The sequence below is a fragment of the Mugil cephalus genome, chromosome 1 (genome assembly GCF_022458985.1).
Source record: "Mugil cephalus isolate CIBA_MC_2020 chromosome 1, CIBA_Mcephalus_1.1, whole genome shotgun sequence".
NCBI classification, from domain to species: domain Eukaryota; kingdom Metazoa; phylum Chordata; class Actinopteri; order Mugiliformes; family Mugilidae; genus Mugil; species Mugil cephalus.
In genome coordinates, this window is record NC_061770.1 from 20,506,176 (window position 1) to 20,533,835 (window position 27,660).

The 27,660-nt window shown below is 42.1% G+C and overlaps 3 protein-coding genes across 5 annotated transcripts; 2 read left to right on the plus strand and 1 right to left on the minus strand.

Annotated features, from left to right (window-relative positions):
* The first annotated feature begins 11 nt into the window (after positions 1–11).
* On the plus strand, positions 12–6,295 carry zgc:154075 (uncharacterized protein LOC556929 homolog). Its single transcript, XM_047608183.1, has 14 exons — positions 12–360; positions 613–721; positions 988–1,072; positions 1,156–1,229; positions 1,876–1,935; positions 2,093–2,200; positions 2,416–2,472; positions 2,826–2,956; positions 3,106–3,160; positions 3,287–3,379; positions 3,474–3,608; positions 4,637–4,738; positions 5,090–5,251; positions 5,515–6,295. The coding sequence occupies exons 1-14, from the start codon at positions 152–154 to the stop codon at positions 5,641–5,643; spliced, it is 1,509 nt and encodes a 502-aa protein (XP_047464139.1). The 5' UTR covers positions 12–151; the 3' UTR covers positions 5,644–6,295.
* LOC125021951 (outer dynein arm-docking complex subunit 1-like) lies at positions 5,565–11,031 on the minus strand. Of its 2 annotated transcripts, none has more exons than XM_047608161.1 (14): positions 10,786–11,031; positions 10,108–10,207; positions 9,502–9,676; positions 9,288–9,413; positions 9,030–9,143; positions 8,783–8,850; positions 8,372–8,547; positions 8,018–8,143; positions 7,848–7,930; positions 7,587–7,755; positions 6,711–6,889; positions 6,423–6,508; positions 6,240–6,327; positions 5,565–5,701 (listed from the first exon to the last, which is right to left on the minus strand). In XM_047608161.1, the coding sequence occupies exons 1-14, from the start codon at positions 10,832–10,834 to the stop codon at positions 5,648–5,650; spliced, it is 1,593 nt and encodes a 530-aa protein (XP_047464117.1). In that variant the 5' UTR covers positions 10,835–11,031; the 3' UTR covers positions 5,565–5,647. The 2 variants fall into 2 exon arrangements, with proteins under 2 accessions (XP_047464117.1, XP_047464127.1); XM_047608171.1 differs by lacking the exon at positions 5,565–5,701 and adding an exon at positions 5,847–6,073 and having other exon boundaries at positions 10,786–11,030.
* A 7,918-nt stretch (positions 11,032–18,949) lies between these two features.
* LOC124996849 (ERBB receptor feedback inhibitor 1) lies at positions 18,950–27,323 on the plus strand. Of its 2 annotated transcripts, XM_047570196.1 has the most exons (4): positions 18,950–19,184; positions 22,951–23,106; positions 23,703–23,782; positions 25,304–27,323. In XM_047570196.1, exons 2-4 carry the CDS (start codon positions 23,060–23,062, stop codon positions 26,263–26,265), a joined length of 1,089 nt encoding a protein of 362 aa, XP_047426152.1. In that variant the 5' UTR covers positions 18,950–19,184; positions 22,951–23,059; the 3' UTR covers positions 26,266–27,323. The 2 variants fall into 2 exon arrangements, with proteins under 2 accessions (XP_047426152.1, XP_047426161.1); XM_047570205.1 differs by lacking the exon at positions 18,950–19,184 and having other exon boundaries at positions 21,784–23,106.
* The last annotated feature ends 337 nt before the right edge of the window (positions 27,324–27,660 follow it).

Here is a 27,660-nt window from a genome sequence, read left to right on the forward strand (position 1 = left end):
CAGTTTTGCGTTAAAACTCCACCTGTTACGGTATAATTCACCGACACCTTTATATACGAAGATGGCCGAGTTTGTACAGGTGTATTTTGCCTTTCGTTTTGTAATAAGACATTTTTTTGGTAATAAGGCCCCACTTTACGAGGCGAAGTGAATGCAGCAGAAGGATTTCGTGCACCGTGCAGACAGAGGGCGTCAGGAAACTCATGTCCGGCTGTTTCTTGGTTCATTTTCTTGTACGAAGAAGCCAACCTCCGCTTTTGTAGTCGCTGTCTCAGCTCGATTGAACTGGGATTTTGTGTTCGTGTCTACACAAAGCGGGAGGGAGGCAGAAGGCAGTGACAGGTGTATGGGACAGACCAGGTACGAGGATCCCTACATAAACAAATATAAAGAGAAAGGGTGACTCAAATAAACAGGCTGCTTTCTCTCATATACTATAAGCTAGAGTCGTTAGTGTTCAAATTGTTGATGTAGTCCAGTTTTAAGTGAAGTGGTAGAATATAGAAGTGGTAATTTTAGAGGGAATCCCAATCAGGAACTATACACGTAATTGCCTCCGATTCCTAAGTGATGATTAACTCGTGCGTTTACAAGCTTTTGTTTGTGCAATAGTTCACAGGTGGACAGAATGACTTCTCCTGTCAGTGTTATAGTGGTGGGAGCAGGCTGTAGGGGGGAGATCTACTCCCAGTTTGCGTCCGTTCACCCTGATCGCATGAAGGTGAGAAGAGGCAGATTGATGGACAGAGTCCTTGGTGTCCATTTGTCAACATAACAATGACAAGAGAAGTGTAACAGACCTGTTAATGTCACAGTACAAGCAGATAAAGCAGTCAGTTTATTGTGTTGATACCGATTGAAATTAACTTAAAGTATCTTGAAAGATCATTTTTTAATACTTTCCCCTTTGCGAGGTAACATCCCAAATAATTGCATGTGTCTAACACATCACTTGCTTTTTTCCATCTCACTGATTCATTTTCTCAGGTTGTTGCAGTGGCTGATCCAAGGAAATTTGCACGCACTAAACTTCAAAAACAACACAAGATCACTGATGAAAACACATTCGAAGGTGAGCGTCTGCATTAAAGAAAAAAATCACGATTCATGGGTCATAAAAGCCTCTTAGTGAATCTTCCCGTTTTTCCTAAATAGACTGGCACTGCATGGTTGAACGGGAGAAGTTTGCAGATGCGGTGTTAGTTTGCACTCCAGACCGCCTTCATAAGGTAAACGTATAATATACACCGGCCAGCCATAACAATGTTATGGTCAGGTGATCTGTTAGACGTGGTGCAAGGAAGGAAAAGAGGTGAACTGACCGTAGAGACATGAGGTTGGCCCGTGTGGTGTAATTAAACAGTTAGAATTTAATGCTGTTTCTGCTAAGAGTCAGGATAGTTAGGAGGTGCAGGATACGACATGTGACAGGCAAGTGTTGATGCTTTGGACCATGTTCTGCTGGGAGACCTTGGGTCCACCTATGTACAACCAGACTATGTACAACCTTTCCTGTAAACAGTATAAACCTTGAAGGCAGTTCACTCTTTCACAGAAGAAAGGATGGTTTGAGGAAGACAACAACAAGTTCATCTGACTTGCCCCAGATCTCAATCCAATCCATCATCTCTGAGATGTGGTGGATGAACAAGGCCCAAGTTTACAACCATATACGACCACACACCCTTAGAGGTCTAGTAGAGATCATGCCTTGATGCCTTAGGGCTGTTTTATGAGTAAAACATGAATATACATATAATTATACTCATAATGTCATAATCAGTCATATAACTAATATAATAGTCATAATGTTATGGCTCAGTGAGTTGTGTTTGTATATATACTGTCATTATTTTCTGTCTGATTGCTCCACAGGAGCCTGCAGTGGCCTTTGCGAAGAAGGGCTACCATGTCCTTCTGGAGAAACCGATGGCTGTGAGTGCTATAGATTTACATTGCTTCAGATAAATAACAGTTTATATAACAAATAACATGTGTCAGCAGTATTTTCCATCAGGTTATAGTATGATTTTTATTCTTTCCGTTTGACCGCACGCCTTCCTCCTGCACCAATGTGTTCAAACGCCTTCAGACAACAGCAGAAGACTGCACAGAGATTGTGGAGGCTTGCACTCAGAGTGGAGTGATGCTTTCTGTGGGTCACGTTCTACGATATGATCCGGTCATCCGTAAGATAAAGGTGAACACTTTCATCTTGGTTTTGGGTTCAAATATGACAGTTTCAGCCCTTTCAGTACTTAAAAACCTAAGGATATGTTGGTGTCTCATTTAAATCAGAAACACAGTGAAATATTACAGCCCTGTTTCCTCATAGATGGACAAGTGGTGAAGTAAATCCATAGTGGGACTTCATCTTGTTTTGCATTTAAAATTAATATTATGTTATTTTCCTAGGAGCTCATAGATGCGGGCGCAGTAGGCGACGTGATCCATATTCAGCACTTGGAGCCGGTAAGAATTCAAAGACTATATTGACAATATTTACATATTGTTAATTTGTATAGACCAGGGTTCAACTATTACATATGGGTTGGGTAGTAATTATAGGTTATATAACATGACAACATAAATAAGCCCATATGCAGAAGATAATTATTGCATATTAATATCAATGCAATTTCTTTTAATTTCTATTATCAGTCTTGATATGAAGAACTTGTACCACGTCCTTTTGTCTTAAAGAAAATAGTGGGACTTAAAAATATCCAACTGCTTTTTATAAGTGATAATTCAGATATTATAATAATCATTATTTGATTAGATTTAGTGTATTCCTAAAAACATATCACCGCATCTTGTTCCAGGTCGGGTTTTATCACTTTGCTCACTCGTTCGTTCGAGGGAACTGGAGGAATGAAGCAGAGAGCTCTTTTGCTCTTTTGGCCAAGTCGTGCCATGACATTGATTTAATACATCACTGGGCGGGAGCGCGCAGGTAAAGCCGTATGACGGGAGACAGCAGTCAGCTCCCGGCTGATGTTCACTCCAACGAGGCTTCTGACATTAAGAGAATCAAGATGTTGGTTTAACTGGGCTACGGATTAAGACGTTCGCTGTGTATCTTCTGTGTTTCGTTCTCGGCAGGTGCGTGAAAGTGTCATCATTTGGTTCTGTCAGCCACTTCCGAAAAGAACACAAGGTATGTGGAGTCTGTTCGGCCGTCTTTTACAAAACCAATCCAGTGTCGCCTACAGGGAGAAATGTGTTGAGGCTGTATGGTGCTCTGTAGTTTTAAAAAAAAAATGACAGTTTCTTTCTTTGTCAGCCAACAGGTGCTGCAGATCGCTGCCTCGACTGCTCAGTAGAAAGAGACTGCCCGTACTCGGCACGCAAAATCTACCTGGACAGAGTGAAACAGGTACGAGAGATGTTCACAGGTTACGTACTACACAAACTCTCAGCGTAACTGTTCCCCTCCTCGACACATTTTCATATGTGTACTTGTGTTTTAGGGGAACACCGGCTGGCCTGTGTCAGTCATATGCCCAGACTCATTCCCCGACATCGAATCGGTAACCGAGGCGCTGAGGACCGGACCGTATGGCCGCTGTGTCTATGAGTGCGACAATGATGTCTGCAGCAACCAGGTTAGAAGACACTGGCTTCACAACACTTTCACACAGGCTCTACAAGGACCAGTGTGTAGTGTCACCCAGTGGAGACTTCAGTGTGCAAATGTGTTATTATCTAGTGTTATTATGAAACGTCATCAGCCTCTGCCAAAGTTTTATTCCAATTCAAAGTACTGTCCTCAAAGTACAGTTCAAATACCAAATACCACTTTGGGACGTGCTGGAGAAGGCTTTGCGCTGTGACGTTGCTGAAGCTTTTTGTCGTAACAATGCCACACATGCCCACATGCGAGCTGCAACAAAGCGCACCTGTATGTGTTCTTGCCCCACCCGTTTTACATGGGGAAGGGCAGAATGCATGTTGCAGGAGTCATCGAGTGCACTGAGGTTTCCAGTTCTAAATTGACCATTGTTCACTTCCCGTCTGTGCTTCAGACTCAAACCTGTCGAGCACGTATTAACAGGAACACAAGTATGAAGGCTTGCGTGGTTGGTATTGATAAATCCTGTCGATAGACAACAATTCGTGTTGGCAGGCACGAATGAAAATGTTCCCTTTCTGCTAATTAATCTCTTGTGACGTGATATAAAGTGCTGCCCTGTTCTGTTACATTTGGTTCTTTCTATCAGGCATGTACCAGTACATATAATTAACATACCAGTCAAAAGTTTGGTCACACCTTCTCGTTGAACTGAATGAGAAACTTATTCAGGTCAGAATAAGTAATTTGTACAAAGTAATTTATCAAAGACTGTTTCACTCCTTCCAAAAGGACCCACAACAACATCATGTCATGTTATTTATTGTTAGTAAGCCACAGGGTTCATTGAATTGTCACACATTTAAACTCTGTTGCTCTTTTAAAGCATTCTCAGAAATAGTTCTTAAAAGCGAGCGGCCGTGGCTCTGTAGGTAGAGCAGGTTGTCCACAAAACACCACCACCAGTTGCTGCCATCGGCGCTGGTGTGTGAATATGAGAGCGAATGGGTGGATCCGCAGAGAAGCGCTGCATGAATACAACGCTCTGTTCTGTTTGCACAGGTTGTAAACATGGAGTTTGAAGGCGGCTTGACAGCATCTTTCACCATGGTGGCGTTCACGGAGGAGATTTGCAAGAGAAAAACAACCATCTGTGGCAGCAAGGTAGGACTGCAAGGAACATGGATGGCAGAAAAATACAAATATTAAAATGCTCTTTTATTATGTGGGGAATCAGAAACTTGGTTCTGTTTCATCCTTCCTGAACACTAGAGACAGTGAATTCATAGAACCACTCTCCTAGCTGCTGATTAATGCATCCAAAACAGTCTTAAATGTGCAAAAAAAAAAATGACTGAAGGCATCAGAAGATTTTCAAACGAGTCCTGAGTCAAAGAGAACCCAATCAAACAAATGAAACAGAAATATCACGCTTTTGTATTTGCATATCGTGCATATTGTGATGCGCTGCATGTTGAACGAAGCTGCTTCTGAGATGGAAGTGTGTCTTCACAGGGGGAGCTGTCGTACGACGGCCACGTGATACATGTGTTCGACTTCCTGACCCAGAGGTCCACGAAGCACACAGCAAGCAGTGACAGTCTCAAACACTTTGGCATGGGAGGGCACGGTGGTGCAGACTATCACCTTATAGAGGCCTTTATTTCTGCTGTGGCAGTGAGTGTTTTTATGTTATTGATATATAATGTATATGATATATATTCTAATGTAAAAGTCCTACATTAAATCTACCTTCATGATGGTTCAGTGTTTGTCAAAAAGATGGTGATTAAACTGGAATGTGGAGGAGATAGTAGCTTATACTGAATACCATAACTCTATTGCGATTTATTTTTTTGCTTGACTTTTGCTTTTATTTTAAACGCAACCTTTTATAAATGACTTATACTTAATGTTTTGGCGCTTGTTTGTTTCTGAAGAACAACGATCCGTCCAGGATTCGATCGGGTCCTGAGGAGACGCTACAGAGCCACTTAATGGTGTTTGAAGCCGAGCGTTCGCGACTGGAGGGCAGGGTGGTGTACTGCGGTGATGCCAAACACAGCTAGAAGGCTACAGAACATCATGGTGACGAACGAAAAGCCTGGTCTTGAGTACGGTCTGTGACTGAAAGGTGAATGAAAGCATCTTGTTATAATATTTGAGTAATCTTCTTGCAGATATTCAGGCCAAATGATCTATGACTCTGATCAGCTTCTTGAAATGCTGCTACGACGCTATGGAAACAATCATTGGAGGTGGAGAGGCTTAATTAACTCAAAATCATTTATTGAACTTATCAGTGCCACTATCTGAGAACAAAGCGACGTAACACTGCATACGAGCCTAAATCTAAAACATTACACTTATTACACCAAGCAGGTAACAGTGGGGTTTGTTTTAAGCACATCACAGGCTTGTTTAGTGGTTTCGTGAAGGCTCCACAAAGATGCTCCAACTGTAAACTCAAGCTCAGTTTGTCGTCTTTCTGCTCTGAATCTGAAGGATACATGACAGAAAAGCCTCCTTTTTGTCTGGTCTTGACAGTTCACACAATACAACTTAAGTCTGGCGCTATAAAGTCTGACATGTTGACAGGTTAATTGGGTCTGTTTTACTTTTAATCTTAAGAAATCAATCTTATTTAATCAGAAGTCAGACTCACCCTCTTGTCGATCAGCGTTAGTAGCTCCTCTCTACTCATTGGACTCTTTGCCTCGAGCAGAACTGACTCCGTCGAATCTGAATCGAGGCTGACGTGTCACAGAGATTGTACATTCATATGAGCATTTCTGTCTGTCTGAGACGTATTAGATATCAGATCCTTGAGTATTCTGTGATTACCTACCAAGGTGCTGCGGCGGTGGTCACTTTGACTCCTTGGGAGGTTATTCCCAGGAGCTGGGCAGCGATGGTGCAGAGGCTGTCAGTGTCCTGGAGGAGATAAAATGCATTAATATGTGATGATTTTTATTAATTTCTATCCTCAAATGTTAATTTTAACTGTTTTAATAATGTTTAGAATTTTAGGTTTTCACAACACTGTAAAAGCCTTAAAAAATAAAAAGAAAAAAAAATACATTACGTGTGTCTTTATCTCAACACTCCACTACCAAAGAGTCTCATGTCCACTTACCCACTGGCTGAGTTTCTGCTGGAAGTGAAGGTAGGACTGAAGGGTGAAAAGCTCAATGAGTTTGTCCTCCAGCATCCTCAGGCACTGTGCGATGTTGTCGTCCAGGACTCCATCAGCAGAGCCCAACTCATCGCAGATCACTGAGCTGTCGAAGCTGAGCTGAAGCATTGTGCTGACGGCTGTCGAAAGTGAGACATATATTTATATATCTATATATATTTTTAAGTGCATTATCCTCTCTTATCTCTCAGCTGTCAGTGTAAGACATAAGACAACATTTATTTATCCCACGTATGGGAAATTATCTTGTCATAGTAGTGCAGAATTAGGTACGACATATATACACAAAAAAAAAAACAATAAAAAGACAGTACCAATTCTGAAAGAATGTACAAAATATACAAGAATATACAGCGCAGGAAATTCAAAAATGCTAAAAAAAAAAAAAGGAATATAATTGCTAGAATCAGTGAACATGGACATTGATAATTAGTGCAAAGTAGGGTGTGCAAAAAAGCAGATTATTGTGCAAAAAAATCTGTAAAAAGAACAAAACGGTTCAAAAGACAGTCTCAGTTATGAGTTATTGTTAACTCAGGCTGATGTTGTACAGCCTGACGGCAGCTGGGATGAAGGACGATAGTGTTCCTTCTTGCAGCATCGATGTTTAGTCCGTTTTTGTCCAACATCCTCCACTCACCCACTTTCTCAATGGAGTCCAGAGAGAGTCCAGGACAGAGTAGCAGTGTAACGGTGAGAAATGTCAGGATATAATGGTATTCTGTATTTACTGTAAATATGCTACATTTTCTATTCTATTCTCATTTTTGTTATCTTCACTAAAAAGTGTAATGATGAAAGTCTTCTGTACTGTACCTTCTTTGACCTGATCTAAGAGCTTTTCAAGCCGCTCGGTGTGCTGCTGATGAGCTGCCAGCTGCTGCTCAACAGCCTTTTGCTCGGTGGAAACGGTCCGGAGAAATGCTCGATGCTGTTCCTGCCGCCGCCGCTCTTCGACCTCACAGACCTCTCTCCGACTGCCAAGCTGTCACACAATGGAAGACACAAGTCGACGATGACGCTTTGATTTCCTCACCTCTGCTTCCTCGTGCTTCATTACGCACGGAGAGCGCTGACCTGAGAGATCTGGCTTCGAATGGCCTCCGCTTCGCTGCACTGTCTGTTGATGAAGTTCAGTAACGTATAGTTCTGCTTCTCCGCTGATGGAAACACATCACAATGTATTTCAGCTGCTGCTAAAACACACAAACTCGACTGAACCAGTTTCATGTCTCAAGAGGACTTACTTTGTATGAAGTCCTGCACCAGCTTGTCCAGGTCATTTTCTTCTGTTTCTTTTAGCATTTCTGTGATAGCCCTCTGAAAATCCCCCACTCCCCATGCCTTAGACTCCAGCAGCTTCAACTTCTCCGCTGCAACAAAAAATGTGAAGTGAAACCCAAACACAATGAGGTCCTTATTTTACCTATAACAACCCAGAGTCTGAGTAACATCCACATCCAAATGTCAGGTCCAAACGTTTCCCAGCAGAACACTGAATTGACACGAGATGATCAATGTCGTTTACTTCTGATTGGGATATATATATATATATATATATATATATATATATATATATATATATATAAACATATAGAGACCTTCTCTGTGGTCGATGTCTTGGTTGATGTTTGCAGACACCTTCATGTGCATGAAGCGCTCAAAGTTGCAGTAATGGGAGATTTCTCGCTCCAGGCTGATCCTTTGTCTGATGAACTGAGTCACATCTTTGTCATTCTGCTCCTTCATTATCTTCAGTTTTTCTTTGTTCTTCCCACTAGAGGGAGCCATAAACATACACAATGAATAGCACTGTGTTGTGGAAGTATTTTCCACTTTCAGCGATGGAAAATATATAGAAAGAGTAAACGGACACATTGAAGTATGACTTCACCAAGTGATGTTAGAAAATTAAGTCTAATATCATGCTGTTCTTCTCTCTCTTTTTATTTATTTATTTATTTTTTAAAAAAAGGGCATTATAGGACTCTGGTTTCTGCTGTGCCGTTTACCTGACATTAAAGGCTTCATTGTATTTAGTCATCAGGTTACAAACATCCTTGTGAATCGCATGCAGCTCCTGGATGAGATAACACAAAGTTAATAGCTTTTAGTCTCAAAATATTCCCTTTTAAGGGAATTTTCACCGGCTTATTATTTGTCACTTATTCCCTGAACACAACAAAATCAATTCTAATCATCGGCAGAATGTGGCTCCTCTCATCGCAAAACCTCCCTCATGATGTCGAGTGAATCCACCTTTTCCAGCAGGGATTTAACACGTAGGAAATGCTTCTTCTCCACCTGAAGTGTCTTCAGCTCCTCTCTAAGCTCTCCATTCCTGGTCATCAACTTACTCAAGTTTTTCCGTCCCTAGAGTAGAAAATGTTTGGGTTTACTATAAACAGATGTCACAGTGGGGTGAGAGCAACAAATAAGTAAAGGAGTAAAGCAGAGCTAGGTGAAAATGAATGAACGTGACTTCATAATAAAGCAGTTTCTATGTGGAACACACACCCTGTGAAGTTTGTTTTCAATTAGGCGTGTGGGTTTTAGTAAGCGTCTGTCATCAGGTTTGCAGCTGCCGCTTGTGGATGACCTATCACCCCTCAGTCCGGCCAGCTTCTTTTCCCATTCCAGGATCTGAAAACAAAATCACCAAGCGGAGTCCAGTAAGAAAATCAAGAAGGAATTCACTCTGCGGCAGTACCGAACAAGAAAAACGCATTACTTGGCTTTTCAGAGACACCACTTTGGCCTTTTCAGCCTCCAGCTCCACATCTAGTCTGTCTCCAGAGGCCAACAAGGCATTTTGAGCATCAGCCTGATGGGTGGAACAACCATGGGACCCTCTGAGACTGCGTGTAAGCTCCTCATGTTCATCCTGAAGCCTCTGGATCTCTCGCCTGAAGCAAAAGGGACACGAACAAACTCAAAGTTTGGATATCTATAAGGTGCTATAGACTGACATAGTTTGCTGATCTTAGTTTTTCTCTTCAATCTAACCATTGTTCTTTTTTGACTCAGTGGTAACAAAGACACTAAAGTAAAGATGACAGTATAGATTTAATGTTGAGTAATAAAGCGCATATGACTCCCCCCTCTAATCTACATGCTGTCATATTTACATTTTCCATGGACATATAACATGATCCAACTTGCGTAAAATGTCTCTGAATCACAAAACTCTTCAAGTCTTCGTGTCTTGGGACTACGACTGAAATTTAATATTTGTGCGAGGTCCAGCGCATTTACACTGATGCCTTAACACACCAGTGTTGATTAATGTGCAATTCAATGAATTAATAACTGAGAGGAAATCAAAGAGTCGACTCACTGGTCTCTGTTGAGGATGACTTTGGTTTTCTTCATGTACGCCCTGTTGGCTGCCTCTGCTCTGAGATACTGGCGCTGCAGTTTGTTCAGCTCCGTTTCAGCTGTACCAAGAATAGGCTCTGGTTATGTGCTCTTTCATAACAACTGCATGACCTACTACTTTAATTGGTGACTTAAAACAGAGGTATTTTCTATCATCGTTGATGCGTCAGTCACACAGCAATCATACAGGATGTTATGTCATGTTGCTGTGGGAAATGTTGTCAAGAGGGTTTGTTACCAGACGACAGCTTATTTTCATTATCAATCTGTGAACTATAAATAAACTAAAAAATAGGATTGGGGAATTTGTCTGCGAAGGGTCATGCAGGTCATGGTAATATCCAAAAGAAGCAACTGGACTTGAGTTATTTATTTGTTTTTTTAAAGATAAGTTTTGCCACTTATCTGAGAAGATCGAAGCTTGTTTGAGGTTTAAATAGGGAACTCTGAGTAAAACCCATCAGAAACTTGTTTGACTAGTTATGGTGCAATTCATTTCCATAAATGGCTAGATACTTAGCTTTTTGGATTGGGGGGACTTAAAAATGTGTGTAAACTAAGTGATAAAATGACCTGCTGTAAAAAGTATATTGTTATTGATGCTATATATATATAAATAAACTGAATTATAACTTACAGAAATCCATAAATGATTGACTTCTGGCCGCAGATGATCGGTGACTCATGGTGAGCTGTCCCAACGCTGATGAACGTAATTAAAAAAGACTTCTAATATACCAACACGATAACAAGTCTCACTCTAACTGTTCATATTATTGACTGAAGCCTAACACAAGTCATGAGGTACTGAGAAGTAGTGAAATTGCGTAACAGGATAAATAAATGAACTCGTGATAAAAGCTGATAGCTGGTCTTGCGTTAGCCTGGCGTTAGCTACTAGCTAACTACTACTAAGATAACGTTTATTGAGTGAATTTGTTACCTTTAGATACAGACACGTTAAAGAATATCGGTCTATGTAGGTGCAGATGAAGACAGAAATATATAAAACTCGTGTGTTTATTATTTATAACTAAGATAACGTTGATAAACGTTAGCCGTTATTTTGAATTCTAAGCTAGCCGCAATAGCTAATGCAAGCGAGACGTTAGCTAACAGCTAGTGTTCAGTTACATCAAATTAAATTATGTAAATTAAATGTATTATTGTTGTTGTTAATAATAATAATTCGATCTTTATTAGTTTAAAATGTTAAGTATTAAAAATATAATATAATAAGACCTCGCTTTTTGTAAATAAAAAAGTGCACGTCACCTTTGTACTTGAGAGGTTTAATTCATAACTCTAAGTCTTCTGAGAATCAAACAAAACAACTTAATGATTATCGTTATATAATCAAGGGGCAACTGAGCACGTTTTGCCGCTTACTCCAGATTCAAGTGGCGTGTAAATCAGTCAATCAAAGCAAGGTGCTTCACATTACATGAGATAAAACTTTATCAGTAAATCTCTTTCCATCGTGGAGCCAGGCGTCCTACCCTGAAACAATACTGTCAACAACAGCACACCATTCCTGGACCTTGCAACACATCCACGATGACTAATTCTGGATTGTGTCCCATAGTCCATACTCCCCAGATGGACTATTTAGCGATTGGCCCGTTGCAGTTGTAAGACTACTGTGGCAAGAGGGTGTGTAGAGAATACTGACGAAATGATTGAATCACAGAAAAAACCTTGACCCGGTGCCAGAATGGGATTACAGCAGCGGCGTGAGCAGACACTCCTTCGGGCAAAGCTTAATTTTTCCATTTGATGTAATCTGCCTGGTAATACTAAGCAAACCACAAGTGCATCATTTTCTCCGCTCTCCTTTTCAGAGTGATAAAATCAACCTGGAGGAGTTTTCTTTATTCTTTCTTGATGAAGCCTTTTTAATCCACACAAGGGCAGGCAAGACACACACACATACACACACACACGTAAACGTACAAAATGCCGCACAGACCGGCGACGTGCTCCCGGAGACGAGTTTGCAAACTGAGTCAGCAGCTGTATTTCTGAATGACTCAACTCGTCCACCACAGAGCCCTTTCGTTTCTCACAGCCCTGCCCTCAATCCTCCCTCACATACAGGCATGTTTAACACAATCCCTTTACCTCACTAAACCATCACTTCCTCCCACTTAGCCAGGCTACGTCTGCAAATACCAGCTAACAATAATAAAAAAAAAAAAAAAAAAAAGGATTTTCAGGGGAAGTAATTAAACTCAGTGATCACATCTTATTTTTTTTTTTTATTCTCTTCTCTTTTTTGCCCGAAGCTCTATTTTCCTCCAGTTGCTGATGGCATGTTGTAACGAGTGAGGTGGAGATTTGTCTGCAGAGCTAATAATCCTGTGATCCTGTGTGATTCACACACGTTGCCAGGAAGAGACTCCTACGTCTGCTTTGACTTTTCTTGCGCTCCGCCAAATGCTTTTTCTGCGTTTAATTTCTGCTGGGGAGGCTGTTACTGTGTGGCGTCACGCGCGCTTTACTCCCTTACAAGACAAGGCATCTGCGGACTAGGAAGTGGAGGAGGAAGGCAAAGAGGGAGGCCGTAAACTATAAAACGCGGCGCTCTGCCGGTGACTCAACAGGAAATGATGGAGCGAGAGTAAGTAAGGTGAGGGAAGGAAAAAAGGAGGAGGACTGGAGTGGGAGGAGAGACTGGGTGAGTAAAATGAAAAAAGGAAGGCTGAGTTTGTCATGCCTCAGGACTCTGAGCTATTTTGTGGGAAGAAGCCAGACTAATGAGGGATCATGCCATGCTTTTCTGAGGAAACCCGTGGCCCTCGGATGGCCTCTTTGTTTACCCCCCATTAATCTTCACAATAGGCTTGTGACGTTCACTCACAGAGTAAATAATCAGCGGTGCAACAACGGCATTACTAAACGTGACTAATTTCCGCTGCCCTCCTAAAGGTTCATGTCGTGTGTGGTGATTCAAAAAGACTTTGACCCCAGAAGGGAGCTGCGAAAATATTGACAGTGTATCATGTCTTCAACCAAAGTGGCGAACAGTTTGTCCTGATGAGCGAACAAACACTTTTTACAACTGAAGACTGAAATAAAATAAGTCACTATCTGTTTTTGTTTTTGTTTGTTTTTTTTTTAATCCATGAATTGTGTGAAGCCTTCTTTCTTACTCTTTCTCCTTTCAACTGAAACTTTTATTGATCAACTTCACAGAGCTGCGGAAGTCCTCCCACTGGGCCTGAACACCCTCTGCCCACACTGAGGTCTGAATTCACGGGCAGGGAAACCGCCCAGGCCTCTCCAGTTCTGTATCCTAGGCAAAGAATTGCTCTTTTCATGCTCGGATCTCTGCCTTTCATCGAAGCCATCACCATGAAATCAGATGTCACAGCGTGTAAATCACTATGATCCTTTCCACTTCCTCCGTCACTTTGCTTGCCTCTCTTTTGTTTTTCTCTGCTGTTACCCTGGGAAAAAAAACTTGTTTTTTTACAATCGAGCAGCTACATTTTGATTCACAGGGAACATAAGCAATACACAAAAAAAAAAATAGAAGAAGAATTTTTGTATTACGATAGATTTAACAGAAATTTTCTCCTGGCTCTTGGTGAACTTCCTGAACCATCAAAGGTAGCACAACATCACTCTTTCAGATCGTCCCCCTCTTCCTCCCGATGACTGTTGGCCCTTTGATAACTGAGCCGTCTCCTCGCAAGACGAGGTCAAAGGCCGTGGTAGGAAGCCCACTCAGACATTTGAGGAGCCCTGGTTCCTTCCTGACGCCTCCGACTTGTCAAACCCCGCCGCAAAACGGTTAAATTAAAAAATACGCATTGAATCGCACGCAGCTTTAGGTTGCCCAAAGCGGTGATGAGGCCTTAATGAACGTTATAGATTCAGAGATTAATCACAGACATTCCACTCCGAAATTATCATTTATTTTCCATGTTGGTTTGAAGGAAGTAGTGGGTGGTAACAACGAAATGCAGTAAACCAGATCAGGGAGATTGCGTAAGGATTGTTTCCTTATTTACTAAAAACTACGTGCAGATGTGGATGACGACAATTTCACCCACATGAGGAACTCGCAGTTTTTATGAATGGAGTTTAAATGCTTAGACCTGGAGTGATTGTAACACTTTTACCTGTATTTTACACTTGTATATGTATCATAAACGCAGCTGTCGCGCATGTTTATTTTAGCTAATACAGCTGCTGACATCGACTCACTGGAACAACAGTACTGATATTAACAGGAATGTGAAACTCAAACATAAGACAGGTCAACCGTGACTTTGAAACCAGCAGCAGGCTTGTATGTCTGAGGTCTGGCCTCTAATTACTATTACATGTTTGTACACAGCTGGTTCCTCTATAAGAGAATTCCCTGTGTCACCGTGTCAGCACATCGACCTCCACAAATGCATCTACCACAGAAAACATATGTTAACACCTACTTCCTTCATTTCCTCTTCCAGCTCGGGATGTCGTTGAAGGACCGCTGCGCTGACACACATCACCTGAGACATTAATCATCCAGGATTAATCCCCGATTTCAGACGTTTTCTGTTCTCTGCAACATTTTCTGGAAAGATGTAAAACTTCTTAACAACGTGTGCCCTCATTGCTGCGGTTTCTTATCAGCTTATACTCACTATTATTTCCTGATTTAACCTTGTATGTTTCATTAACCAAACTGATGTCATTAAAGACCAAGCGGTGTAAATATACAACTTTTTCCTTCCCGATGCAGAACTAAACATCGCTATTTCTTGATAGCGAGTAGAAATCTCACACTAGTGTGTTTAAAATGGTCAAAATGGTAAAAAAAAAAAATGGTTTAACTGCAGCCACAGTCAACAGTCTAGTTGAACATGGTTTCCAACGTTTGCTGTTCCAGTTCGTCATCGATAGCTGGTGTTGAAATGGGCAACACTGGAGCCACACCTCAAAACTGCTGCATGGTAGTAACCCAAATGTTTACTGGTGGGATTTTCCTGTGTGAAATATTTCCAGATGTACACCAAATGGAAATCAGTTCTTCTTTTCCACTCCAAAATGCACAAGAGCAATTTGCTGTTCGCTCCAAGTGTGTGCAAAGAGAGCGGCAGAAAGAAGATAATGTAAAATTAGTCAGTAATTTGGTAATACTTTACAATACTGGTATCAGTTTGCGCATACACCCACTGGCCACTTTATTAGGTACACCTTGCTAGTAAAACGTTGGACCGGCTTTTTCCTTCAGAACAGCCTCAGTTCTTCATGGCATACGTTCAACAAGGTGTTGGAAACATTCCTCAGATTTTGGCCCATATTCAGATGATATGATCACACAGTTACTGTAGATTTGTCGGCTGCACATCTATGATGCAAATCTCCACATCACAAAGGTGCTCTGTTGGATTGAGATCTGGTGACTTTGGAAGCTGTTGGAGTACAGTGAACTCATTGTCATGTTCCAGAAACCAGTTTGAGATGATATGAGCTTTGTGACATGGTGCATTATCCTGCTGGAAGTAGCCGTCAGAAGATGGTCCACTGTGGTCATAAAGGGATGGACATGGTCAGCAACAATACTCAGGTAGGCTGTGGCATTTAAACCATGCTCAGTTTGTACTAAGGGGCCCAAAGTGTGCCAAGAAAATATCCCCCACACCATCAGCCAGCCTAAACAGCTGATACAAGGCAGGATGGATCCATGCTTTCATGTTGTTTACACCAAATTCTGACCCTGACATCTGAATGTCGCAGCTGAAATCAAGACTCGTCAAACCAGGCAACATTTTTCCGATCTTCTATTGTCCAGTGTTAGTGAGCCTATGTGAACTGTAGTCTCACTTTCCTGTTCTTAGCTGACAGGAGTGGCCCCTGACGTGGTCTTCTGCTGCTGTAGCCCATCTTCTTCAAGGTTTGACGTGTTGTGTGTTCAGAGATGGTATTCTACATTCTTTGGTTGTAACCAGTGGTTGTTTGAGTTACTGTTGCCTTTGTATCATCTCCAACCAGTCTGCTCATTGTCCTCTGACCTCTCACATCCACAAGACATTTTCGTCCACACAACTGCCGCTCACTGGATATTTTCTCTGTTTCGCACCATCCTCTGCAAACCCTAGAGATGGTTGTGCGTTCCTGAAATTCTCAGACCAGCCCGTCTGGCACCAACAACCATACCACGTTCAAAGTCACTTTCTTTCTTCCTCATTCTGATGCTCCGTTTGAACTTCAAGTTGTGTTGATCACCTCTACATGACTAAATGCATTGAACTGCAGCCATGTGATTAGCTATTTGGGTGTACCTAATAAAGTGGCAAGTGTAGACTGAGGTAATTACCGATGCTCCAAGCCAGTGTTTTAGGCCTAATGCCAGCTTCCTGTTAAGGCAAGTGTATAGAGCGGTGCAGAAGAATTTACTTTTGGTGATGTAAAAGTTAACCACAATTATTAACCAATACTTTGCGCATAAACTGACATCACCGATACCCAATCCGATATTTTTAGCAGTATCAGTTCCATATCTGATATTGCTATCTGCGTCAGAACATCTCACAACCAGAAGGCCCCATGTTTAATGTTCAGAGCAATCTCCCACATCTTTTTTTCATTTTAAAAGCGAGGGGGGTGGGGGTGGTTCGCTACAGATGTGGAAGGTGGGTTTCTGACTGCACTGACAGCTGTGAGGGACGGAGGTCTCTCAGAGCAGGAAATGACTTGACCTCCCCCCTGTGGGAGACTGGCCCACCCTGACAACAACCCCCACAGCCCTGAGCGTCCTCAAGCCACCACCACAAGCTCCCACAGAGGGCCCGCAGAGCAACAGCAAAACTCCTGGTGAAGAAAAAAAAAAAAAAAAATGTCCTTTAAAGGGAATGTCCTGAGAGAAGTTTAAAAATCTACATGATTGGTTCCCTACGGCGACAGCGGCTTCAGTCCCTCGTCACGCTGAAATCACATGTGTTACCAATCACTTCATTGCACAACATGAAGTTGGTCAAACGTCGTATTTGCTAAAATGTATGAGTATTCCTTTAAGCAAACACGTTGGCGTTAGAGGGACAGTCGTCGATTGCAGCAATAAAAGCACATTACATGCAGCGTATTTATTTTGTGGGTTTGTGATTTACAGCAGATGTATAGGTATAAGGCACTCCTTAAGCCGTATATATGAGCCTATACAGGGTTTAATAGTACAGTGGAACGGATGAATAACAGGGAAAAAAGGGGGCGAAAAGGTCATGTGGCATCTGTGTTATACTTTAATGATGTGGTTTTATTCAGCACTTGACAATACTTATTATGTCTCAGCGCCTTTTTGATTTATTTTTACCACAGTAAAAAGATCCTTTGGCAGTCTGTAATGTGGTCTGGTAGCGTGTTGAAAACAAGAATGGCTTACACTCACTTCCCTGTTATTTTCTGGTAAATGGCCTCCTGTATTGTCCTTCTGTCTCGCTATGCGTGGGTGAAGACAAACACAACTCCAATGTGACATGCAGGCTTCAAAACAAGCCCTCGTCCACTGACACAGGGCTGCCAGTCTGATACTTGTTCCTCTTTATCAGTCCTATATTGTTCTTGGGCCAGAATCCACCCACGTGCTCTGCAACTCCCACTCGGGTCAGATCAAAATTGTTTACTGCTCTAAGAAATGCAATTTCCCACACGGTCAGTACACAGAAAGAAAAAAAAAATGGAACGACGCACGTTCGGATTCGTGACATCTCTTTGACTTCCTCCTCTTGAACTGCTGTGTTTGTTTGTGCAGGGGAGACGTGAAAAATGGAAATATGCAGGGATTTCTTTGTGAATGAAAGACAACCAAAGGTCGTTATGAACTGGCATTGGGAGTTCCCTAAGTTTTCGGTTTCAATTTGTTATCTGAACTTATTTTGTAAAAAGCCTTTTATTGCCCAGGCACAGGAATATGGAACAAGATGAAGGGTTTGACGTCTGGGACAAGTGCCAAATATTCAGTTATTCAAAACGGACAAAAGACAGACCACATACAGTCACGAGATCTAATAAATAATATAAAATATGTCAGCAACTGATGTTAGATGTGAATAATATTTGACCTGTTTGTGTACATGGAGGTGGAGTCAGCTTTTGCGTGACCCATATTTTGACCTAAAAATCCACATCTCGGCATTTAATTCATTCAGATTCCCAAAACACTAGATTTTCTGTGTGACTGTATAAGTTTATTTGACCAGGAAGTCCCTCGGGTAGACAGCATGTACTCTGGTGGAAGCTGAGACTCCTAAAATTAGAAATCAAAATCACGGCTGGACGTAAGAGCAAAATCTAGGCTACTACAGTATGAAATGTAATAGATGTGCACGCAAGATTCAGATTCAGAAAACTTTATTTGTTCCTGGTGGGGGCAATTTAAGTTGCATGTGAGCAGCATGACATGCAAAGTAACAAAACAAACAAAACAATATGTACAAAAATTAGTATTAGTAATTATACTAATTATACTAGTAATTAGTTATTGAATTGAACTGCATGTATGTGCAAGCAGAATTTGAATGTTGTCCAAAAATAAGGCTTTGTATATCGTTTTATTATATGTAACTGTGCGTTTTTTTGTCTAAAATATGAATTTGTACATGGCTAATATGAAACGAAACTGACGTATGAGGAGTATCGAGCTCTAAAACGAATCGGAACTAAATGAAAATGTAGGAATTTCTGATGAAGGGGTGACATTTCCCAATCATGTGACGCGATGTTCCCCTTTAAGGCGGCCTTGGGTGGAGTTCCAGCGGCACCGTGCTCTGGCTGCAGCTGGACTCATTTATAAGGAGATGTGGAAAACCGCGTCACTCTGACAGAATCGGTTTCACCTCCCAGCGTTGTTGACAGAGGAGGGATGTTGCACATGGTTTGGGCTTAAAACGAGAGACCGGCTCCCACTACCACACACGTACACATACACACACCACACCACACACACTTTTACGCACTCACGTCTATTTGGTCACGTACCGGACGCGGAGAGATCGAACTATCGAGCCGGCTCCACGGGATGGACGAGTAGTCTACATGTTCATGGTAAGACTTAATTAAGTTTTCATTAAGTGGCTTGTTGAAAACTCTGATTCGACTGAGCGATCGGGAGCAGTTTAGTAATTTAATATGGATACGGACGTTTCAGATTGTTTCATAAATGTATGGAGAAAAAAAAGGTTGTTTTTACGCAAGAGACTGGGAAATTGTTAGTTTAATACTTTAAATATGTTGAAAGGCCGTTTTAGTTTGACTGTAACTGGATATATATGTGGACGGTTCACCTGTCTGGGTGTCATGTCTGGGGCTCAGCGGGGCGTACGGCTTGTTTGCGCCGCTGCAGGGTTCACCGCGGTCCGCCAAGTGAAGTCCGGTAGAGGCGGATGGGTTGGAGGGGTCGGCGCTTCCCCGGTCTGCCGCTAGTGGGCGCTGGAGAGCAGCATTTAATTTAGATAGATAGATAGATAGATAGATAGATAGATAGATAGATAGATAGATAGATAGATAGATAGATAGATAGATAGATAGATAGAAAAACTTAACAGACTTGAAAATAAGTGTTAAGCTCAAATTAATCTTTTTCAAGTCATCATAAGTACAAACACGTGTAAGCAGATTGATGAATTTATTCAAAGAAGCATTTTTTAATGACTGTAGGCCCCTCTCTCCTCTTTCTAGAAATGTCAAACTATATGTAATCACCAAAAGAATGATGTATTCAAATGACCGAACGTATGAAGTAATTATATAATCTAAACCTATCTGTTACTGCGTCAAATCATCGGAGTAACGGTCTGCAGCGTTGAAAGTATACCAAAATTTATTGTGGCCTCCTGGACACGCTGTCATAAAACGTGCTGGAGATAATAAAATTGGAAGCAACTGGTTAATATGCAATTCACTAATTGTGGGACATGATAATCAGTACAGTTTAAATGCTGTAACGGAAGTTATAAGCTTAATTGAAGATAAGATAATCCTTTAATTTGCCCCACAGTGGGTTATTGTAAAGCTCATGAATGATTTTAATCAGTGCAGTTTCCAAAGTCGTAGTCCTGAGGGTGTGCGCGTTAAATAAAAGCACTTATAGCGGAAATGGGATGCTGAAAAAATACAAATGCCTATATGTTATATAACCGTATATAGGTGTGTATTGGCTGATGTGTGGCATATGATGTAAAATGCAAAAAGCTTAAATTTCTGCACGATGGATATCAAAAAATGTACACAATACTTATTTTGCCATTGTATAACTTTGTTTTGCCCGCTTAGCGCTTTTGGACATGATCATTAGAACTTAATCTGCATTTATTTTGTCGTTTGAGGTCTTTTCCTCCCCCTTACATAGCACAAGTGTTGCATGTACATTTTTATCAACTTGCATCTTGTCTTGAGTCAGCATGAAGTCTGTGTGACGTCTGTGTTTGCAGATCCTGCTGCTGAGAACAGTCCCTGAGTCACACATTTCTTCACTGTTCAGTATTGTCGCCAACAGTTGTTGTATGCATGTAAAATGTGATACTCAATCCCACTGGCGTAATTACCTTTTGTAAGGGTCTGGTCAGTGAATGACTGGCCTTTTTTTTTTTTTTTGAAAAAAGCGAGCTTGGGACTGCCAAGGACAACACATCAAGGCTCCTGCATGAGCTAAACAAACTGTTTTCTCCAGCCTCTAGTTCGTCCTTCCATCTGTGCCAACACACGCAGTCCCCCTGCAGGGGATGTGCGGCCCGGGCTCATACTTTGGCCGTGTCGGCTTGTCTCCATGGCGTATCTCTGGTCCTAACCTCATGGGAGAGTTCACTTGTATTTTCAGGCCTGCTTCATTGCGCACCAAACGGGCACAAAGGCCCATTCATGCCTGAGAGAGCTTCCATTCATGGACACTGAGTAATTGCCGGTAGAATTCATAATTGTTCGGCGTCTACCATCGCCGAGGCTCACGGGTGGAAATGACGCCACAGACGGTTGTTTTAAGGATGGCATTAATATTCAAATGGGCCCATGAGTCACTGTTTTGTTTGTAGTGTGGTTTTCTTTGCATGCTCTGCATTGTTTGCTTCCCACTTCAGCTAGTAGACTTATCAAGAGACATGAAACAAAGCAGGACTTTCAAAGCCGAGACTTGGCAGCGTGATAGTAAAATGTGTGCGCTCCTTGTTGGATTCGCACTGTGAGTGTCGCCTTCAAACTGTCAAAATTAGACTGACGTTAGCAGGGTTTGACTGGGAGCGTTAGGGCTGCGGATGCATTGTCTCTGGTGAGGGCTAAAAGTGGGTGAGTACTACCTATGTCTTCTGACACAGTTCTACCTGACCTGGCTCCAAGTTCAACCTGACCTGGCTCTTTCTACCTCCGTATGTGTACCTATAGGGAATGACCGGGCTGCCTCTGACCCAGCATGCGGAGTTTTTATCTCTCTGCTGATACCAGCTGGTGTCACAGGAGATAGGAAGCGGCCGCCATGCTTTACATGTACGTGGATGCTGTTACTTAGGATGCTTTTCTTTCCTTCTCCCAAATTGAATCACTTGTTTGGTATTCGAATGGAGTAGACTCTCAGCTTTGGGTTGCAGTGTGATATCTTCAACTCTATTAAATTAAGCTATTAAATTAAGGACTCAGAGCCTCATCGGGATCAAGCAGAATTTTCTTTTGTGTGTATGTGTGTGTGTGCGTGTAATGCCGATGCTTTGGTGGAGCGTCAGTGGAGGAGTTTGTCATTCAGCATCACAGGAATGCTGCACAATTAGCCCCTGTTGTGAGGGTGGATACTGCAGTGTTTCATGGTCACAGAGAGAGAGAGAGAGAGAGGGAGAGAAGGAGGGTGAGGAGTGCTGTCGCCCTCCCACATCTGACCCAGAGGTTGTGTAACAGCCGGCTCGTCGGACAAATGGCTTCAAAGTGGAACCACAAGGAGATACTTGAGGCAGCTGCCGCAGCAGACCGAAGCGGTTCAGCGACTCTGTTGGAGGTTCACCTAAAACAACGAGCATGTGTGTTTTTGTAGTTTACTGTACCAGGCAAGACATCGGGACAAACTTAGAATATCTCGCACAAGTTTATATCTTTATATCTTGAAATGTGTGCAAACAAGAACATGAACATTCAAAGTGAACACTTAAGTAAAAGAAAACACTTAAAATAAGATTTTAAATAAGAAACGGGCGTTTTAATCTACAGGTGACAACCACTCACATGCCATTTTTATTAGGCACACTAGCAAAAATTATCCTACCACAACAGTCCTGCACAGAATCCTCCTTCAGAGGGGTGGTGATTCGACTGGATGTCCATTTCGGAGGATGTAGTTTGTGGTGCCGTTAAACTGGATTGAACGGGGCTAGCCAAAATAATAGAAACACGTGCCAGTACAACACAATACAATTCAATAGTGCCACAAACCACAACCTCCACAATGAACCCAACCAACTCCTGCATTAGTCCCTTATTTGGTGCTAATGCAGAATACCAGAACCTTGCATTTTCCTTTCAGCCTTCCAGTCTGTTCATGTTCCTTTCTCCTGGCGTCGTTATCCTCTGACCTACCTGCCGCGATGCGTGCGTGCAGCTGGGTGTGCAGGCTTGGGTGTGTGTCCCAGATGCTCGCCGTTAATATGCTCCGTTTATGGGCATTTCAAACCGGCGAAGGTGTGACCAGAACAAATGAAAGCAGTGATGTAATGCAAAAACCAAATGCGTGTTTTATGCTTTGAGCCTGAATGATAACAGGCAGCTCTAGCAGGAATGTGAATGTAAAACAGAGCCAGGTGAATCTCAGAACGCCCATTCTTCTGTGTCTCTCCAACAGCTTGCGTGTGGCCAGAATGATGCTGCGATGGCTTTGATGGAGCTTACCCGCGTCGGAGCTTTGGATCGATATCAAAAGGACCTTTTAAGAACGTAATTTCTTCCACAACATGAACGGGACTCAGAATAACTACTGGGGACAGCAAGACCTCAACAGGTACAGAAAACTCTAAACAGTTGGTGTTAAAATGCAAACACAATTTTTACTACCATCATAAAGTAGTGGGAGGATAGTAATTCTGGGACAATTCCCGTTTGACAAACAATTGACAAACGGAAAAATCCCTAATAAAGCTCGGCACCTCACGCCTGCATCCAAATAAAACGTTTAAAGACGTCATAAAACAAGAACATCTGCACTTGTTTTGGGGCTGTTTCATATTCACTTTATTACCAGAGTTAATCCTCATATGTTGCCATGTGCTTGTGATCAGAATCCATTTTTTTCTTTGATAATATACGTTTTATTTAAATAGCCCCAATGCCTAAAAAGGCAAAGATTATTATAAGATATTATTATAAATAAAGAGTTGAATGAACACATTAGATCAAGCATGTTTTAAATAGTAGTGTTCATTAAGCAATGCTGTTACACATGTGTAAATAAATAAATGAACGGAACATACGTCGAATCCCGTTAAAGCGTGCTCTGCTTGTTTTTTCACGTATAATGACTGACTTATGGCGGGTTACGTGCAGGAATGATTTACACGCTGGCGTATGGCACATTTCTCAACCCCTCTTGCTTTGCAGGATGTGTTTTGGCCTGAGTGCTGACACGGAACACAACCTGAGGGAGCTCCAGCAGCAGCACATGACCAAGGAGTTTAACTGTGAGTGAACGTTTTAAGGCTTTACAGGCCGTTATGCTGTTTCGTTGAATTATTTTAGAGTTTGAACACTGCTTTCTTTTGGCACCAGCTGAAGTCAATAAGAGGATGCATCTGACTATTACAAAGAGTCAGAGGGTTAATATATGCAACATGTCAGTCTATCTATCTATACATATATATATAGCAACAGATATAGATAGTTAGATATATATACACAGTACAGGCCAGAAGTTTGGAAGCAAGATCAAAGTTGTACATAAAAGATCATAGTTTTGTTGGTATACTTTCAAAATAAACATGATTATTATATGAAGAGTAACTTATGAGAAAACATTTTTACTATAATTATCAGGTATTTGAGTTTCCTTGCTTAGACTTTGCTTTCTTCAAAATAATGTTTATATATATATACACATGCATGCAGACTATTTTGAAGGCAAGATATGTGAAGTTTTGCAATATTAGACCAAAAATTAAGCTGAAATAAGGACAAGTGTTTTTTTTTTTCAATTTTCCCCTATAAATTTAAAGAGAGTATTCAGTGAAATTAAAAAGGTTAATATTTGAACCTCTGCATGATTTATATAGCTTTATACAGAATATCGAATTGCAAAATGATAATAATGATGTATATTTATAAATAGCACTAGGCCGAGTTTAATATATTACACATACGTGGTAGGGGGTCCCTGCTTAGTCTCTCAGTTCAGTTTGGGGGTCCTGGTCTACGCCTAAATCTGACCAGATACCTGTGATTGGAAGAACTTTTCTTATTTCTGCCTAGTTTTCTATCATTAGCAAGAGACTCCAGACTCAAGGTGTGAACTGGGCTAAAAACACGTTGTGGACAGATGTGACGCCAGTTGTCCTTGGTTCAGTTTATTTTTTTGGATTATTCCATCACCTGGATGCCCGAGAACCTTCAGGGGCCCATTAAACCACTGATTTTAAAATGTGGTTAGTTTAAATAATTCTTGGGACAGAGCAGTCAGCCGTCACCGTAGGTGAGTTTGCCATCACAGAACTGAGCTGTGTGTCAGAGAAGAGAGGTCAGGTTGAGGGAGGAGGAGGAGGAGGAGGAGGAGGAGGCAGGGAAGCTATCACTCCCTGGTCACCAGCTGTTCCTTGCAGTCTGGGGCATGTCGGATGTTTCCACAGAGAAGGTTATGGGAAGCTCGGTTAAGATTAAGGCCTGTCCTGCAGATAATGACGTTTCCTGTGTTAATCAGGGTGTTGTGGCTGATGTTTGACGAAGAAGGTGATAGGTTAAGCGGCTGTTTTCGACATGTTTTCGCCCTTGTTTCCTGCGCAATATCTTCAGCTCTCTAAGGAGTTTTTACGGGGAGATTGGGCAGCCTGTTCCCCCCCCTCTCCCTGTTATTTTATCGTCGCAAGTTGTTTTCCACGTTTCTTCCGCTGAGATTTGCTTCGCCACAGAAGGAAACAACATTGATGGCCCAACCGTAAATAATGAAAAGGTGAATTTAATATTTTAATACATCTTTTTTTCTTTTTTTACAGCCTCTTTCTCCCAGTCTCCCTTCTACTCCGATACTTACGTACCGCTGCCCCACGAGGGAGACCAGGTGGTCCCTTCTTCCCAGAGACGGGCAGTTTTTGGGGGTCACCAAAAAGAAGCCAAACCCCTGCCGCCTCTGCCTGACCCCGAGGAGCTTATGTCAGATGAAGCAGCCGACAGCGAGGTTGAGTTCTTCACTAGCGACCGACGGCGCCTCTTGCCCAAAAGTTGCCCCAAACCCATGTGCCGAGGCAGCAGCAGCACCAGCAGCAGCAGAGACTACGGCCAAGTGAACCATGCGTACCAGGAGAGCACGTTGCGGGCCGTCAGCACTGGGAACGACTCCATCGCTTTCTCTTGGCCGAGCAGAGAGGACAGAGCAGCAGGTAGAGGAGGCCGGTTCGAAGCCAACAACTGGTCGCTCTTTCTCCGGAGAGAAGACGACCAGGAGGTCGGAGATGTTTTCGGAAGCAAACATCCGGACCAACATCAATCATCCAGAATTCAGTTTCCCTTCTCGGGTCCTTCAGACAGACCGCAAATCCCTCCCCGCATCCCCATCCCACCGAAACCCTCCAATCTATCAAAGACTGCGAGCACCAGCGAGGAAGACAGGCCGCCCAAAGTCCCACCGAGGGTCCCTCTGGTCCCACCCTGCCCGCCCCGCACCCCGAGCCCCAAAAGCCTTCCCATCTACATCAACGGAGTAATGCCCGTGACACAGAGTTTCGCTGCTAACCCAAAATATGTGAGCAAGGCATTACAGAGACAGCAGAGTGAAAGAGCGCCGCCCGCAGCTCAGTGTCCTCCCTGCATCGTTCCCATTTTGAAGGACGGCAGACAGGCCAGCGCCACGCACTACATCCTCCTGCCTCCGGGCCGACCGGCGCCCGCCGAGAGGCGAGACAGACTCATGAGCGAACCGGCCCGGACCGGGAGCACCAGCAGCTGGCAGAGAAGATAGAAACGTCGGCCTCGTCCGACCGAGTACAGTAGTGACTGACATTATGAATAACCACATGATACACATCTGCTCACACCTCTAAAGTTATGTTGTTGTTTTTAATCTGCACTGTGAGGTTTTTGTCTGTTTTGACTGAACATTTTACCGGTCAGTATTTTTTAAAATTTGTTTTTTTTTTTTTTTTTTTTTTTTTTTTTAGAGGCGTGTCCTCTAGCTCTACGCAGAACACATCATGATACTACAGTGTTGTCACTAATCGTGGATAAATACTTACCTCCTATAACCATTTTCAGCTTCGGTTCACCGCAGTTTCCTCACAGGAGAAATGTGTCATCACCTTTTTAATGTTAACGTCTGAATCACTAAATCTTACTTCATACGAGAGAGCAAATAATTGCAAAGGTGCAAGCTGGGCTTGAGCCAAACTGTTCATTCCATGTGTGTTATTTTTGTTATGACAATGCTGCTTGAAAAAAAAGTGTAATGTATTCATAGTTTTAATGTTTTGCCAAATCATTTAAATTCACCTTCAATTTTTACAATGAATCATGTAGCACATATTACAACGACGCAAGGAAAACGTGCTTTGATTTCCAGTCTTCTAGCTTAAAAATGCCTCGGTGGATTCTAGTCGTATTCAAGTGTTCGTCTTTCAATTTCAGCTCCTCGTTGATTCATGCATTCATTTATATTTATTCATGTGTTAATTAAAGGTACATTCTGGGATCTGAAGACAAACAAGAAAATGATCAAAACTCTAGATTTGCCTTAAAACCTGCTGTCACTGTTGAAATTGAGTCTTTTAATAGACGTCGGTTGTGTTAGTTGGCGCAACTCATTCACTTATTAGCCATTATGGAAATTTCATTCCGTCGTGTAAGTGAGTCCAGCTCGTCCAGTTTGGACCCTCGCATGTTTTTCATCTGGGCGTGGAGATTGTGTTTTTTTGGGTCCACGTTTACAGCCTTTGTTACACCGACCTGTTGGACGCTCTCATGAAGGTCATTGTAAAAATTGTTTTTAATCTATTTATAGAAATAAATAACTTATTTGTTCTACGACCGCCTCTTTGTCCTGTTTCCACATCAAAAATCTGAGTGATGTTTTTATATGTTGATCATCTTGTCTTGGTAATCACAAGTGACATACTTGAAATATGTAATTAACCCTCTGTTTACACTCATTTGCCACTTTTTTTAGGTACACCTGTTCAATTGCTTGTTAACACAAATAGCTAATCAGCCTGATCAGCATCACATGACTGCAATTCACTGCATTTAGGCATGTAGAGGTGATCAACACAACTTGCTGAAGTTCAAACCGAGCATCAGAATGAACTAGAAAAGGAATTTAAGTGACTTTGAACGTGGTGTGGTTGTTGGTCTGAGTATTTAA

Excerpts from the sequence above, each read along its gene's own strand:
- zgc:154075 (XM_047608183.1), top strand. The coding sequence starts at position 152 with ATGCAGCAGAAGGATTTCGTGCACCGTGCAGACAGAGGGCGTCAGGAA. Across the intron at positions 2,957-3,105 it reads CACTGGGCGGGAGCGCGCAG|GTGCGTGAAAGTGTCATCAT; the intron begins GTAAAGCCGTAT and ends CGTTCTCGGCAG. Across the intron at positions 3,609-4,636 it reads ATGATGTCTGCAGCAACCAG|GTTGTAAACATGGAGTTTGA; the intron begins GTTAGAAGACAC and ends CTGTTTGCACAG.
- LOC124996849 (XM_047570196.1), top strand. The coding sequence starts at position 23,060 with ATGAACGGGACTCAGAATAACTACTGGGGACAGCAAGACCTCAACAG. Across the intron at positions 23,107-23,702 it reads GGACAGCAAGACCTCAACAG|GATGTGTTTTGGCCTGAGTG; the intron begins GTACAGAAAACT and ends CTTGCTTTGCAG. Across the intron at positions 23,783-25,303 it reads CATGACCAAGGAGTTTAACT|CCTCTTTCTCCCAGTCTCCC; the intron begins GTGAGTGAACGT and ends CTTTTTTTACAG.
- LOC125021951 (XM_047608161.1), bottom strand. The coding sequence starts at position 10,834 with ATGAGTCACCGATCATCTGCGGCCAGAAGTCAATCATTTATGGATTTC. Across the intron at positions 9,414-9,501 it reads TGGTGTCTCTGAAAAGCCAA|ATCCTGGAATGGGAAAAGAA; the intron begins GTAATGCGTTTT and ends TTTTGTTTTCAG. Across the intron at positions 9,144-9,287 it reads TTGAAAACAAACTTCACAGG|GGACGGAAAAACTTGAGTAA; the intron begins GTGTGTGTTCCA and ends TTTCTACTCTAG.